Here is a 16,949-nt window from a genome sequence, read left to right as displayed (position 1 = left end):
ACTCCCGAAATTCAGCGCCTCTCCCGAAAACCTCCCGGGACAAATTTTCTCCCGAAAATCTCCCGATTTTCAGCCGGAGCTGGAGGCCACGCCCCCTCCAGCTCCATGCGGACCTGAGTGAGGACAGCCTTTTTTCACGACGGGAGGACAACAGGGTGACAAGAACTAAATCATCCATACTAGAGATGAATTGTATTATTATGTTTATCTTACCTAAAAATAAATATATTTATTAATCAAAAAAAAACAAAAACGAAATACATTTTTACTATATTTTGCTAAAAACATCAAAATTAATTGTACTTTTATTTGTATTTTTTCTGACTCCTTATTACATCCAGCCATAGAATTATACATTAAAGTAAACATAATTGAAATAATTAATTTTAAATTATCATAATTCATTTAAAATGACCATATGTAATTATTAAAACGATTGCTTGTTTATCAACAACTTTAGCATTTTATTCATTACATTTTTAAGCTCTCAGAAGCCAAGTTATGTTATATTCCTTAAGATTTATTTATGCAAGTTTGAAGTATCAATTATCTAAACACAGTTTTGTTTGCATATTTTCAGGATATATATATATATATATATATATATATATATATATATATATATATATATATATATATATATATATATATATATATATATATATATATATATATATATATATATATTTATATTTATATATATTTATATATATATGAAATACTTGACTTGGTGAATTCTAGCTGTCAATATACTCCTCCCCTCTTAACCACGCCCCCAACCACGGCCCGCCCCACCCCTGACCACGCCCCCCGCCCCCCACCTCCCGAAATCGGAGGTCTCAAGGTTGGCAAGTATGTTTGTAACTGAGTTACTGAGTGGAACAGTTTCCCTTGTGGATCAATAAAGTTTGTCCAAGTCTAATTTTGGTACTGGTACCATACCTGCCAACTACTCCGGTTTTCCCGTAATTCGTACGGTTTTCATCAACCTATTCCGGGTTACGGTTGCAGTGATAAAAAATACGGTTTTTCATTCATTAAAAAAAAAAAAAAGGGTGAAAACTACGCGAATTGCACCTTGTGCAGACAAGATTTTTCGATCGGACACGGAGGAATTAGCGATGTAAAAGACCACGTTGGGACAAAAAAACACAAGTCTAATGCCGTTGCTAGCGATACAAGTGGAAAACTTTCAACGTTTTTCGTCGCCCAAACAGATTCTTTGGATGTGATAAATGCCGAAGTTTTATTTACGGAGGCAATAATTGAGCATGGACTTCCAATCGCACTGGCTGATCACATGGGACAGTTAAATGTTTGTAATGCAACCTTTAAAAATCATTACGCGGTGATCGCGGTCCCAAAAATAAACTTTTCTTGCATGATAATGTCCAGAAAAATTCGCTTTATATTACTATAGAGTCCTTTTAACGAATGAGTTTGATGGTTTATCACAAACCTTAAATGAAAGAAGTCCTTTGTTCTCCTGCACCATGCATATGCGCTTTGGCCTTGCTTCGTGTTTGGTGCGCAATCCTGTCGGCTGTATTTCACAGCACGACATACTGTTAAAAGTGTTTATACTATTTATGCTTTCAAGTCCAAGTTGAAGAAATCTTGTTAAATGTTGACAGCATAACTACCAAAATACAGAAGTATGTCCTTAATATTTTTGCAGTGCTATTTCTGTTGAAAAGTTCAAATGATTACATTTACCAAAGACTATAAAAATGGGACCCATTGCCTCCCTGCTTGGCACTCAGTATCAAGGGTTGGAATTGGGGGTTAAATCACCAAAATGATTCCCGGGCGCGGCCACTGCTGCTGCCCACTGCTCCCCTCACCTCCCAGGGGGTGATCAAGGGTGATGGGTCAAATGCAGAGAATAATTTCGCCACACCTAGTGTGTGTGTGACAATCATTGGTACTTTAACTTTAACTTTAACTTTAGAGATGTGATGTGCCACTTTTCAAGTGTCTGATGGCTTAAATTACTTTTCATTAATTTTTCATATTTTGAATTCTTTTGAAAGGCTTACAAAAAAACTACATTTGAATTGTAATTCCATGCTATTGACAGGACTATTAATTTTAATGAAGTTAGCTTACCATGTTTACAGTATGATAATTGTGATAGAAATGTGAATTTTAGGCACAGAATATTTTTTACAATTGAACAAGGCAGTCGATTATACAAGCTTGGACAGAAAGTTAATAATGACACCAATTTTTTTTTTTATGGAATTGTTTAGTACTGTTTTACCATTTGTTTACTGTAAAAAGTGTTTATACTGTTTATACTTTCAATTAACAAATTTAAGTCTTGTGAAAGGTTGACAGGATAACTGGCATTAACTGTCAAAATAATTTCAAACTATTGAAATTAGCTTACAGAATAAACATGTCAATCAACCCATATGATTTTTGCTGTAATATTTTTGTTTTGAAAAGTCACTGTGACTGATAGAAAAGTGATGGTTTTAGCAACATTTTAACCTGTCTGAATGCTAATAATCATTTTGCGTCGGGGGGCGAAGGAACCCCCCACCAGGACTTTGTCCTGGACCTACCGGGGCCTGCGGCCCTTGGACCCTGGCTACTAGGTTTTTCTGATTTCAAAAGTTGGCAGGTATGTGGTACCAAAATATTGGTATCGGTACAACACTAATACATACAATAGCAATCATACGTAACTCTGAAAGTGGCTTCATGTATATGTAAAAAAATATTCCTGTGTTTTATTTATTAAGTACGTAAATTGCGTTGGATGGCCTTTTTATGGAGAATATATTTTTTATACCAAACAAACATGATTAGAATATGTTGAAATAATTTTTTATGTAACATTTCCTTTCATTTCATTTCTTAACTAATTTTGACCCTCCTCCTCTACCGTCGTCCCCACGTTATGACGTCAGTGAGCGGCGTCAGTTACCACTTCCGGTGTTCATGTAAGGTAGGCTACGAGTGTAAAGTACAACGGACGTAAACAAACATTCGAAGTGTAACTATTGAAAGGGTATTTATTTGATCACTAACTGCATGTTTTATCAACTCAATTCACTAGATTATGTTTTGGCCGTGTGTAGTGTTGTGTCGATGTTCCCCCGGGCAGGATGTCTATCTCGAGCAGCGTGGAGCGGTTGTCGAAGGTCATTATTATAACATTCACTCTCTTTTCTGTACAGTCTGACGCGAGAGAAGCTTTTTAAAACAACACTTTTCCCCACACAGGTACTGTGTTGTCTTGTCTAGTTGTTCTCAACGTTTGCTCCCACTGCGTGCTCATAACCACATTCTAGCTGCCGGCATGGCGAACATATAACCACCTTAACGGGGCTACCGCGCATGCTCATTACTACTGTTGCATGCTGGGTAGTGTAGTTCTTCTAGTCCCCAGCTCATAACATTACAGGTACGACTGAGACGTTTATAAAGTACCGCTGACGTCACCTACTTTGGTTTGTAATCCAGGATTAACCACCAGTCACACAAACCTTAGTTAGTTACTACGTGACAACACTTTGCATAATAACAGGAGTTTAGTAACATGTGGCTGTTGAGACCAGCAGTTGTCCTCTTGGAGTTCCTATTGATACAAAATAGCGTTCATCTCACATCTTCCTGTCATCAATTACCACTTTTAAGGTTTTAACAAGCTTTGTAGTAGTAGTAGTAATTATTGTGCTTGATTACATTGTGTGTTTTTTTTTTCCAGGATGGGGAATTCCACTTCATCCTTTACAGGCGCATCGTCCAGTACCGCCTGTGAGCAATATGTGAATGTAAGAAGACACACTTTGATTCTTTTATTGATAGCTTTAGTCAAATGTTTTAACAGGTTCCAATGCCACATATTACTAGTCTGTCTTCTCTGGCTTTACTGTTAGTTCTAGACCAGTGGTTCTTAAAGGGGAACATTATCACCAGACCTATGTAAGCGTCAATATATACCTTGTTGTTGCAGAAAAAAGACCATATATTTTTTTAACCGATTTCCGAACTCTAAATGGGTGAATTTTGGCGAATGAAACACCTTTCTATTATTCGCTCTCGGGAAGCAATCCGCCATTTTCTCAAACACCGAGTCAAATCAGCTCTGTTATTTTCCGTTTTTTCGACTGTTTTCCGTACCTTGGAGACATCATGCCTCGTCGGTGTGTTGTCGGAGGGTGTAACAACACGAACAGGGACGGATTCAAGTTGCACCAGTGGCCCAAAGATGCGAAAGTGGCAAGAAATTGGACGTTTGTTCCGCACACTTTACCGACGAAAGCTATGCTATGACAGAGATGGCAAGAATGTGTGGATATCCTGCGACACTCAAAGCAGATGCATTTCCAACGACAAAGTCAAAGAAATCTGCCGCCAGACCCCCATTGAATCTGCCGGAGTGTGTGAGCAATTCAGGGACAAAGGACCTCGGTAGCACGGCAAGCAATGGCGGCAGTTTGTTCCCGCAGACGAGCGAGCTAAACCCCCCTGGATGTCTTGGCTCACACAGTCCCTTATGCCACCGAAGATGATCAAGAGAAGAATATCGACCCTAGCTTCCCTGGCCTGCTGACATCAACTCCAAAACTGGACAGATCAGCTTTCAGGAAAAGAGAGCGAATGAGGGTATGTCTACAGAATATATTAATTGATGAAAATTGGGCTGTCTGCACTCTCAAAGTGCATGTTGTTGCCAAATGTATTTCATCTGCTGTAAACCTAGTTCATAGTTGTTAGTTTCCTTTAATGCCAAACAAACACATACCAATCGTTGGTTAGAAGGCGATCGCCAAATTCGTCCTCGCTTTCTCCCGTGTCGCTGGCTGTCGTGTCGTTTCCGTCGGTTTCGCTTGCATACGGTTCAAACCGATATGGCTCAATAGCTTCAGTTTTTCTTCAATTTCGTTTTCGCTACCTGCCTCCACACTACAACCATCCGTTTCAATACATGCGTAATCTGTTGAATCGCTTAAGCCGCTGAAATCCGAGTCTGAATCCGAGCTAATGTCGCTATAGCTTGCTGTTCTATGCGCCATGTTTGTTTGTGTTGGCATCACTGTGTGAAGTCACAGGAAAATGGACGGGTGTATATAACGATGGTTAAAATCAGGCACTTTGAAGCTTTTTTTAGGGATATTGCGTGATGGGTAACATTTTGAAAAAAACTTCGAAAAATAAAATAAGCCACTGGGAACTGATTTTTAATGGTTTTAATCCTTTTGACATTGTGATAATGTTCCCCTTTAACCTGGGTTCGATCGAACCCTAGGGGTTCGGTGAGTCGGCCTCAGGGGAGGTCAAGACACACCTGACTCATCGTGTAAATAAAAACTTCTCCCTATCGACGTATTATGGATACCCCCAAACAATGTTCCCTCTAATTTTCCATATGTCTGAGCAAACGTAAAAACTCCTTGAGCACATGCACCAGCAGCACACCTGTCCCAAACCTGACTTAATAACAAGTTCAATGTTTTATTATTATAATCAAATGACAGCAGTCGTTTCCATGAGATTATTTTCTAATATAAGTGTTTTGGCCCAATTACAATGACAATAACAAAAAATATTGTTTTTCATCAGCTGTGTACCGTATTTTCCGCACCATAAGGCGCCCTGGGTTATAAGCCGCGCCTTCAATGAACGGCATATTTCAAAACTTTGTCCACCTATAAGCCGCCCCGTGTTGTAAGCCGCATCTAACTGCGCTAAAGGAATGTCAAAAAAAACAGTCAGATAGGTCAGTCAAACTTTAATAATATATTAAAAACCAGCGTTCTAACAACTCTGTTCACTCCCAAAATGTACGCAAATGTGCAATCACAAACATAGTAAAATTCAAAATAGTGCAGAGCAATAGCAACATAATGTTGCTCGAACGTTAATGTCACAACACACAAAATAAACATAACGCTCACTTTCTGAAGTTATTCTTCATTCATAAATCCCTCGAATTATTCTCCTTCGTTGTCCGAATTGAAAAGTTGGGCGAATGTGGGATCCAAAATGTCGTCTGGCGCTGTCTCCCTGCCTCCCTGTCTTGGTGAACGTCACGTGTGTTCGCCTTCTGTCATCCACTGTTCCCACGCAGTTAGCAGTCTAGCTTCGAATGCCCTGTTGACACCAATATCTAGCGGCTGGAGGTCTTTTGTCAATCCACCCGGAATGACGGCGAGTATTGAATTAAGCGCGTAAGCGTGTCTCTTAATGTGATGTTATGAGCTAGCAAATATAACAACTACACTACCCAGCATGCAACGATAGTGACGAGCATGCGCGGTAGCCCTGAGAAGCGTTGTTGTATGCTGGCAGTTAGAATGTGGTTATGAGCACGCTGTGAGTAAACGTTGAGAACTCAGTTAACACGCCTCGTCTGCATTATTTATAATTAGACAGACAACACACTTAATAGGAGCCATTTTGGGGTCTTTACATAAACACACAAATGGAAATGAAACGTCACATATCCCAGCATGCACCGCGCGCTTCTTCTACGGGGAAAAAAGATGGCGGCTGTTTACCGAAGTTGCGAGACCGAAACTTTATGAAAATGAATCTTAATATTTATCCACTGTCAGCTTTTGAGAAAATTTGTGGTTTTTAGGTGCGCCTTATAGTGCGGAAAATACGGTATATTTATTCCTTATTTTGTTGTGTGGAATGTTAGAAAAGGCTTGATAAAGTGATGTTACTGTTACTGATGTTGTAGTGTTAAAACAGAAAACAATAGTCAGCAAGAGTAGGTATAGGAAAAACTGACCCATTTATTATTAACCAATTGGTTACATAAATTTTAACCTTCAGCATATGAGTATTACCTCAACAAATCCAATAAAAACAAAATGTTATATTTAAAGTGCAAAATAACCACTAATACCAACATAATTATACAATTGAATAGAATAAATTAAAAATAAATGAGAAGACCCTGAAAAATAACCTAAATAAATCCAATAAAAAAAATAAAAAAAAACGTTTTAAAGTGCAAACAATTCAAGTTCACTTCAGTTATTTTTTTACTGTCAGCATATGTTGGAAACAACTGTGGGCAGGGACAAAAACAACACAATATTGTCCACTGTCTAACTGCTCTAAGTTAAGAGTTCACAGCTCCAGTTTCACTGACTGACTGTGCTCAAAACAATGTAGTAATTACTCTTAGTCTTCACTGAAGAATAGTGTAAACACAATAAACATCACTCTAATAACAAGAGCATAAAACAAATAATAATCAGTCAGTGCTGACTACCCTTACTACTCCTCCTCCTCCTCCTTCTCCACTTTCTGCAGTCCGAGCATAATGTGGAGATTTTTTTTTAAGAAGATAAGCATTTATGGCGGCTAGGAATAATGTAGCGATGTTCGAGGTGCTCCATTAAGCGTTTAAACCCGACATTACTCACCACCGACAGGGGCTGGTCATCAAGCACAATAAACTGGGCTATCTTTTCTGTTATGGCCATTGCCTTTTTGCTGTCCCGTGGTAGTTTGTCACGTCTTGCAAAGCTTTCGGCCAGCGTGGGTTGCTGAAGCGAGCCAGAGGTTTGTTGCTTCGCCTTGCTGCTCTCGCGAAAATCCTCATGTTCTTTTTTTGTGGTGTTTTTTCAAATGTGCGATGAGGTTGCTTGTATTGAACCTTCCCGGTTCTGTCCATCCACGGGACACTTGCGCCTGACAAATGTTGCATTTAGCGGCAACGTCTTTGTCCGAGTTTAGTTTAAAATACTTCCACACAGCCGACATCACTACACTTTGCTGCAAGCACACGCGTTGTCGTTGTTGTGATCACGTGGGCTGTGCATGCTGGATCAGAGACGCTCTTCTTCCGCGGCCGGCACCAACGTTAATTAAGGGGTATTGCCGCCACCTACTGTGTTGGAGTGTGATCAAACCAGAGTCACCTATTATAGACGTACTGCAGCGGTAAATGGACAGCTTATATCGGAGTTTTTAGATTCAGTCCGATAAAATCCGATATTCGCTTTTTTTGGCTAATATCGGACTGATTTCCGATATCAATATCGGATCGGGACATCCCTACTTCTAACCAACGATTGGTATGTGTTTGTTTGGCATTAAAGGAAACTAACAACTATGAACTAGGTTTACAGCATATGAAATACATTTGGCAACAACATGCACTTTGAGAGTGCAGACAGCCCAATTTTCATCAATTAATATATTCTGTAGACATACCCTCATCCGCTCTCTTTTCCTGAAAGCTGATCTGTCCAGTTTTGGAGTTGATGTCAGCAGGCCAGGGAAGCTAGGGTCGATATTCTTCTCTTGATCATCTTCGGTGGCATAAGGGACGGTGTGAGCCAAGACATCCAGGGGGTTTAGCTCGCTCGTCTGCGGGAACAAACTGCCGCCATTGCTTGCCGTGCTACCGAGGTCCTTTGTCCCTGAATTGCTCACACACTCCGGCAGATTCAATGGGGGTCTGGCGGCAGATTTCTTTGACTTTATCGTTGGAAATGCATCTGCTTTGAGTGTCGCAGGATATCCACACATTCTTGCCATCTCTGTCGTAGCATAGCTTTCGTCGGTCTACATACAAAAAGTGCAACATTAAACAGTTTCAAATCAACTCAGCCTCAGATTAACTTTTCTCCCCCCCCCCCCCCCAGCCTTTAACCCTGGTGACTTTCACTCAATTTTCATGTTTTTTTGCCAGAAAAATCAGTTTATCCACATTGTCTGCAGAAAGAGCAGACCTGCTTGCAGTTACATTGTCTCCAGCTGTGGAAAATACACTTTCGCTGGGCACGGAGGTAGCAGGTGTGGCGAGGTAGTGCCTGGCTAACTTGGCAGTAAGAGGATATATGGGCTCATTGTTCTTCCACCGTAGAAGTGGGTCAAAATCTAGTTTTTAATGCAATATGGTCTTAAATCTGCTGCTATAAAAACACCATTTGTTATTGCTTTAGCCCTGCCTGACTCGCCGAGGAGAGGCTGCTTGAATGCGGTGTTTGCACCACGCTTGTATTTCTCTTCGTTGAAGCGATGTTATCCATTGTTTTATTGCACCGCGAAGCCGACGTGTTCCCAAACGGGAGATTTTAACGAGGCAGGAGGGTCTTCCAGCTCCGGTGTGCAACGTGCGGTGCGCTACTTAATATGTCCGTGTGGAAACTCGTTCGGTGCACCTCCGTTCCAAACCGAACCCCCCGTACCGAAACGGTTCAATACAAATACACGTACCGTTACACCCTTACTTTTTATGTGTATTTAGAATAACCCAGGTATGGACAATGACATTCTTTCCTTCTTTAGTGTATTTCGAACATGAGCACACTTACAACATAATACATCACTCAATTTCATATCATTTCACTTTACATCATGTCCGAAAAGGAGTAGGAAGAAACAAAGCTTATTTAATCCTACCCTTTTCCCACTTCATAGCGTTTACAACTATATAGAATCATTTACTGACCTTTTTATATAATAAAATAACATCTATGAATTAAGTATACACAACAGTTTTGTAATATGTAATTAATTAATTCAGTCATTATTAACATACTGAGATGAAGAATATCTTATTTTCAATAAGGTTGGAAGTTTTTCTCATAATTATTCTTCTTTGTACTTTGTAAGCACTATTATTTTGAACAACCTCTTAAACTGGATCATATGAGTACAATTTTTAAGTTCTTTACTTAACCCATTCCATAATTTAGTGGGTCTCCACAGCGGACGACTTTAGGGTGAATGATGAGTCCAGCGATTAGTTGCAAATCTTGCTTTATTGATTGCTTGCACACAGCCAATCCAACACAAAACCAACTAGTCCCTCCCCGCACTCACGCTACCGCTCCCTCTCTTCTCTCCACCACACACTCACTGACGTCACTCATCTCACATGCTGTCACCTATTAAAGGGCCACACACACACATACTCTACTCTCATAACACACAGTACAGTTAGTAGAACTGTGTTTTCATTACTGTGTATTTGATAGGTGCCATTGCCCAGGAATTGTATTGCATTGTATTTTCAAGTACAACAATGAGTAGATGAGTGTTGTGTGTGTATATGTGTAAATAAATTAACACTGAAATTCAAGTATTTCTTTTATTTATATATATAATAGAATAAATAAATACAGGTAAAATCCAGTAAATTAGAATATTTTGAAAAACTTGATTTATTTCAGTAATTGCATTCAAAAGGTGTAACTTGTACATTATATTTATTCATTGCACACAGACTGATGCATTCAAATGTTTATTTCATTTAATTTTGATGATTTGAAGTGGCAACAAATGAAAATCCAAAATTCCGTGTGTCACAAAATTAGAATATTGTGTAAGGCTAATACAAAAAAGGGATTTTTAGAAATGTTGGCCAACTGAAAAGTATGAAAATGAAAAATATGAGCATGTACAATACTCAATACTTGATTGGAGCTCCTTTTGCCTCAATTACTGCGTTAATGCGGCGTGGCATGGAGTCGATGAGTTTCTGGCACTGCTCAGGTGTTATGAGAGCCCAGGTTGCTCTGATAGTGGCCTTCAACTCTTCTGCGTTTTTGGGTCCACTCTGTTTCCTGAGATCCAGGGTCAACGCAGCCGTCTACCAGCAAGTTTTAGAGCACTTCATGCTTCCTGGTGCTGACCTGCTCTATGGAGATGGAGATTTCAAGTTCCAACAGGACTTGGCGCCTGCACACAGCGCAAAATCTACCCGTGCCTGGTTTACGGACCATGGTATTTCTGTTCTAAATTGGCCCGCCAACTCCCCTGACCTTAGCCCCATAGAAAATCTGTGGGGTATTGTGAAAAGGAAGATGCAGAATGCCAGACCCAAAAACGCAGAAGAGTTGAAGGCCACTATCAGAGCAACCTGGGCTCTCATAACACCTGAGCAGTGCCAGAAACTCATCGACTCCATGCCACACCGCATTAACGCAGTAATTGAGGCAAAAGGAGCTCCAACCAAGTATTGAGTATTGTACATGCTCATATTTTTCATTTTCATACTTTTCAGTTGGCCAACATTTCTAAAAATCCCTTTTTTGTATTAGCCTTAAGTAATATTCTAATTTTGTGACACACGGAATTTTGGATTTTCATTTGTTGCCACTTCAAATCATCAAAATTAAATGAAATAAACATTTGAATGCATCAGTCTGTGTGCAATGAATAAATATAATGTACAAGTTACACCTTTTGAATGCAATTACTGAAATAAATCAAGTTTTTCAAAATATTCTAATTTACTGGCTTTTACCTGTATATACATATATGAATGAAATACTCCAGTTGGTGAATTCTAGCTGTAAATATACTCCTCCCCTCTTAACCATGCCCCCAAACACGCCCCCCGCCCCAACCACGCCCCACCCCCGACCACGCCCCCCACCTCCCGAAATCGGAGGTCTCAAGGTTGGCATGTATGGAATGTAGCGCACATTTGTAGTTATTTCCCCATATTTCTGCACAATAACTCAGATATGGTAACACTAGCGAGCAGTAGAGAATATGAAGTGATTTTTGGCCCAGGACGTATTTTGCTTTATTCATTATTGAAATGTTTTTTGCCACCTTATGGTGTATGTTTTGTATATGAGATTTCCAGTTCATTTGATTATCTATTATTAATACTCCCAAAAATCTGGTTTCTTTTACCCTTTCGATGTTTACTCCGTCTATTTGCATGATGCTCTTCTCTACTATTACCAAATAGCATTATTTTAGTTTTACTGAGATTCAAAGATAGTCTGTTTTTGTCATTTTGCACACATTAAATTATAATTGCATGTTCTGTTGGTATTGAAGTATGCGCTTACCCACTAATATTGACTTTACTTTCTGTTACACTTCAGGAAGTGGTGTCACAGAACTGTGTCGTGATATTTTCCAAGACCACGTGTCCGTACTGCAAAATGGCGAAAAATGTGTTCAATGAAATCGGGGCCACCTACAAAGTAGTTGAACTTGATGAGCACAATGAAGGAAGGAGACTACAAGAAGCCTTAGCTCAGATGACCGGTGCCAGGACGGTAAGAACCTTTTGTTGCTTGATGGGTGTTGTGCAAACATTTTATATAAGAGCCTTGTACAGCAAAAAAAATGTGTTTATTTAGCTTCGTTGACATTTAGTTTTTCTTTAATAGGGCTCTTGTTAGTCATATTTACATGAAGCAAACATTAGATACGTTTGCACAATCTAATGACTTTATATTAATAGTGATAGGGATGTCCGACATTGGCAATTTTACCGACATCCGATATAACGAGATCATCCAGCACTTCATTACTGATACTGATATCACCCGATATTAATATATGCTGCTGCTCTTCCCTTATACCAGGGGTCGGCAACCCGCGGCTCCGGAGCCGCATGCGGCTCTTTGATCACTCTGATGCGGCTCAGCAGCTTACTTGCTGAACCTCCCAATTTTCCCTGTGAAACTTCCGGATTTCAGTGCCTCTCGCAGAAAACTCCCGGGATTAATATTCACCGATTTTCACCCTTACAGCTATAATAAGAGCGTGCCATGATGGTACAACATTTGGTGTCCTCTACAATCTGTATTAACAGCATGCCAGTTCAACACTTGTTATAAAATATACATCTTCTGCTTGCACACCTAGGTGACAGCAAGGCATACTTGGTCAACAGCCACACAGGTTACACTGACGGTGACCATATAAAACAACTTTAACACTCTTACTAATAATGCGCCACACTTTGAACCAAAACCAAACAAGAATGACAAACACATTTTGGGAGAACATCTGCACCTTAACACAACATAAACACAACAGAACAAATACCCAGAATCCCATGCAGCCCTGACTCTTCCGGGCTACATTATACACCCCTGCTACCACCAAACCCCGCCCCCACCCCAACCCTGCTCCCTCACACATCAACCCCCCCCTGTGCGTCGGTTGAGGTGGGCTGGGTTTGGTAGCGGGGGTGTATAATGGGATTCTGGGTATTTGTTCTGTTGTGTTTATGTTGTGTTAAGGTGCAGATGTTCTCCCGAAATGTGTTTGTCATTCTTGTTTGGTGTGGGTTCACAGTGCGCCGTATAATCCGGTGCGCCTTATATATGGACCAATATTGAGCCACAAAGGGCTCACAACTACGGTAACTTCATTTTCCCCCTTCTACGGCTGCTTACCGTAGAAGAAGAAGCGCTTCTTCTTCTACGGGGGGGAATGAAGTCGGCGGCTGCTTACCGTAGAAAATGAAGTCCGCGGCTGTTTACCGTAGAAGATTCTTCTTCTACGGGGGAAAATGAAGTCCCGTAGTTGCGAGACCTAAACTTTATGTAAAGACCCAAAAATGGCTCCTATTTAGAGACACGCTTACGACGCAGTTTAAAGGGGAACATTATCACAATTTCAGAAGGGTTAAAACCATTAAAAATCAGTTCCCAGTGGCTTATTTTATTATTCAAAGTTTTTTTCAAAATTTTACCCATCACGCAATATCCCTAAAAAAAGCTTCAAAGTGCCTGATTTTAACCATTGTTATATACACCCGTCCATTTTCCTGTGACGTCACATAGTGATGACAACACAAACAAACATGGCGGAAAGAACAGCAAGCTATAGCGACATTAGCTCGGATTCAGACTCGGATTTCAGCGGCTTAAGCGATTCAACAGATTACGCTTGTATTGAAACGGATGGTTGTAGTGTGGAGGCAGGTAGCGAAAACGAAATTGAAGAAGAAACTAAAGCTATTGAGCCATATCGGTTTGAACCGTATGCAAGCGAAACCGACGAAAACGACACGACAGCCAGCGACACGGGAGAAAGCGAGGACAAATCCGGCGATCGCCTTCTAACCAACGATTGGTATGTGTTTGTTTGGCATTAAAGGAAACTAACAACTATGAACTAGGTTTACAGCATATGAAATACATTTGGCAACAACATGCACTTTGAGAGTGCAGACAGCCCAGTTTTCATCAATTAATATATTCTGTAGACATACCCTCATCCGAGAGCTGATCTGTCCAGTCCAGTTGGAAATGCATCTGCTTTGAGTGTCGCAGGATATCCACACATTCTTGCCATCTCTGTCGTAGCATAGCTTTCGTCGGTAAAGTGTGCGGAACAAGCGTCCAATTTCTTGCCACTTTCGCATCTTTGGGCCACTGGTGCAACTTGAATCCGTCCCTGTTCGTGTTGTTACACCCTCCGACAACACACCGACGAGGCATGATGTCTCCAAGGTACGGAAAACAGTCGAAAAAACGGAAAATAACAGAGCTGATTTGACTCGGTGTTTGTAATGTGTTTGAGAAAATGGCAGATTTCATCGCTCCGAGAGCGTATAATAGAAAGGCGTTTAATTCGCCAAAATTCACCCATTTAGAGTTCGGAAATCGGTTAAAAAAATATATGGTGTTTTTCCTGCAACATCAAGGTATATATTGACACTTACATAGATCTGGTGATAATGTTCCCCTTCACCAGGCACGTTCTCAGTTGGTTTTTTATGCGTCATATAACGTACACTTATTCAGCCTGTTGTTCACTATTCTTTATTTTATATTATTCAATGTCTATTCTTGGTGTTAGGGTTTTATCAAATACATTTACCCCCAAAATGCGACTTATACTCACTCCTGTGCGACTTACCGTATTTTCCGCACTATAAGCCGCCCCGGGTTATTAGCCGCACCTTCAATGAATGGCATATTTCAAAACTTTGTCCACCTATAAGCCGCCCCGGGTTATAAGCCGCGCCTACGCTGCGCTAAAGGGAATGTCAAAAAAACAGTCAGATAGGTCAGTCAAACTTTGATAATATATTACAAACCAGCGTTCTAACAACTCTGTTCACCCCCAAAATGTAATGTGCAAATGTGCAATCACAAAAATAGTAACACTCAAATTAGTGCAGAGCAATAGTAACATCAATAACTCAACGTTGCTCGAACGTTAATGTCACACAACACACAAAATAAAGATTTAAAGCTCACTTTCTGAAATTATTCCTCATCCATAAATCCCTTGAATTCTTCTTCAGTGTCTGAATTAAAAAGTTGGGCGAATACGCGTCTCGTCGAAGTCATCCGAGTCAATGTCGCTGTTGTTGTCCAGCAGTTCCGTGAATCCTGCCTTCCGGAAAGCTCGGACCACAGTTGAGACCGATATATCCGCCAGGCATTTACAATCCACTGGCAGATGTTGGCGTATGTCGTCCGGCGCTGTCTCCCTGTCTTAGTGGCGCAGGTCATCTTGTTGCTTCCTCTACCTACGCACCATTGATTCATTTATGTTCAATTCTCTCGCTGCTGCTCTATTTCCGTGTTCTACTGCGTGACTTATTGCCTTGAGTTTGAATTCTGCGTTGTACGCGTGTCTCTTAATAGGAGCCATTTTGTGGTCTTTACAGATGTAAACACACAAATGAAATGAAACGTAATATCCGCGCGCTTCTTCTTCTACGCGGGCGGGTGGTTGCTTACAGTAGAAGAAGAAGCGCTTCCTCTTCTATGGGGGCGGGTGCTTACCTTGGCGGTTGCTTACCATAGAAGAAGAAGCGCTTCCTCTTCTACGGGGAAAAAAGATGGCGGCTGTTTACCGTAGTTGCGAGACCTAAACTTTATGAAAATGAATATTAATATTAATCCATATATAAGGCGCACCGGGTTATAAGCCGCACTGTCAGCTTTTGAGAAAATTTGTGGTTTTTAGGCGCGGCTTATAGTGCGGAAAATACGGTATATATTTTTTTCCCTTCTTTATTATGCATTTTCGTCCGGTGCGACTTATACTCCAGAGCGACTTATACTCCGAAAAATACGGTACTGTATGTATTCACAGCTTTTGCTTAATACTTTGTTAATGCAACATTGGCAGCAATTACAGCCTCAAGTGTTTTTGAAAAGGAGCCACAATGTTTATTGGGTTTCTATCTTTTGCGTCCAAAATCATTTCTGTGTGATTGTCTTTTGCACGTTCCTGACTGTCTAACATAACACATCACTTGTGTGTTTAGGTGCCAAGAGTCTTCATTAATGGAAGCTGCATTGGAGGCGGCTCCGATACCGAACAGCTCCATCAGCAGGGCAAGTTAGTGCCCCTTATTAAACAGTGTACCCCCTGCTGTGCTGCGACCAGCTCCGAAGGATCAGGCAGTGGGCAGTTTGCAAAATGACTAGCCGTTCTTTTGATTTCTCTCAATCATGTATTTATTGAATGTTTACTAGATTTTTTGCTTCAAATTCTATATGGCTTGAACACAGTTGTTCTTATTTATCAACGTGCACTGAATACTTGATGCATGATGAATTGTGTATTGCTTGAACACAGTCGTTTTTATGCTCGATACCTTGTACACATGTTCATCCATTATCACAGCGTTTTTATTAGTCAGCATTGACTACTCCAACTGTAAAAGTGATTTAAGTTATTACTTTCCATTTCAGACTACTACCTCTAAAATTATACACATGATTTTATAGGGCTCTTTGAAATAAAACTCTTTTTTTTTTTTGACAAACGTTTGCAGTGGTCGTTGACCTGTTGTTCTTTTTGAGTGACTTTCAATTATAGAGTACCAGAGATTTAAGCATATGTTTTGTCGCAGAACTCTGTTCACTAAATGTCTAAAACCATGCATATGATAACATTTAGAGATGTCCGATAATGGCTTTTTTGCCGATATCCCGATATTGTCCAACTCTCAATTACCGATTCCGATATCAACCGATACCGATATATACAGTCGTGGAATTAACACATTATTATGCCTAATTTTGTTGTGATGCATTAAACAATGTAACAAGGTTTTCCAAAATAAATCAACTCAAGTTATAGAAAAAAATGCCAACATGGCACTGCCATATTTATTATTGAAGTCACTTAAGTGCATTTTTTTTTTTTAACATGCCTCAAAACAGCAGCTTGGAATTTAGAACATGCTCACCCTGAGAGAGCATGAGGAGGTTGAGGTGGGCGGGGTGGGGGGGTAG

At 40.3% G+C, this 16,949-nt stretch overlaps 1 protein-coding gene across 5 annotated transcripts; it reads left to right on the top strand.

The window, feature by feature from the left end:
• The first annotated feature begins 2,899 nt into the window (after window positions 1-2,899).
• glrx2 (glutaredoxin 2) lies at window positions 2,900-16,469 on the top strand. 5 transcript variants are annotated; one of them, XM_061975547.2, is made up of 5 exons: window positions 2,900-2,956; window positions 3,068-3,152; window positions 3,719-3,785; window positions 11,829-12,005; window positions 15,974-16,469. In XM_061975547.2, the coding sequence occupies exons 2-5, from the start codon at window positions 3,100-3,102 to the stop codon at window positions 16,130-16,132; spliced, it is 456 nt and encodes a 151-aa protein (XP_061831531.1). In that variant the 5' UTR covers window positions 2,900-2,956; window positions 3,068-3,099; the 3' UTR covers window positions 16,133-16,469. The 5 variants fall into 5 exon arrangements, with proteins under 5 accessions (XP_061831531.1, XP_072770808.1, XP_061831529.1 ...); XM_072914707.1 differs by lacking the exon at window positions 3,068-3,152 and adding an exon at window positions 3,189-3,234 and having other exon boundaries at window positions 2,929-2,956; XM_061975549.2 differs by having other exon boundaries at window positions 2,946-3,019; window positions 3,090-3,152.
• The last annotated feature ends 480 nt before the right edge of the window (window positions 16,470-16,949 follow it).

The sequence above is a fragment of the Nerophis lumbriciformis genome, linkage group LG14 (genome assembly GCF_033978685.3).
Source record: "Nerophis lumbriciformis linkage group LG14, RoL_Nlum_v2.1, whole genome shotgun sequence".
In the NCBI taxonomy this organism is placed as follows: Eukaryota; Metazoa; Chordata; class Actinopteri; order Syngnathiformes; family Syngnathidae; genus Nerophis; species Nerophis lumbriciformis.
This window is presented reverse-complemented; position numbering and strand designations above follow the sequence as displayed.

Excerpts from the sequence above, each read along its gene's own strand:
- glrx2 (XM_061975545.2), top strand. The coding sequence starts at position 3,043 with ATGTTTTATCAACTCAATTCACTAGATTATGTTTTGGCCGTGTGTAGT. Across the intron at positions 3,786-11,828 it reads CCTGTGAGCAATATGTGAAT|GAAGTGGTGTCACAGAACTG; the intron begins GTAAGAAGACAC and ends GTTACACTTCAG. Across the intron at positions 12,006-15,973 it reads AGATGACCGGTGCCAGGACG|GTGCCAAGAGTCTTCATTAA; the intron begins GTAAGAACCTTT and ends TTGTGTGTTTAG.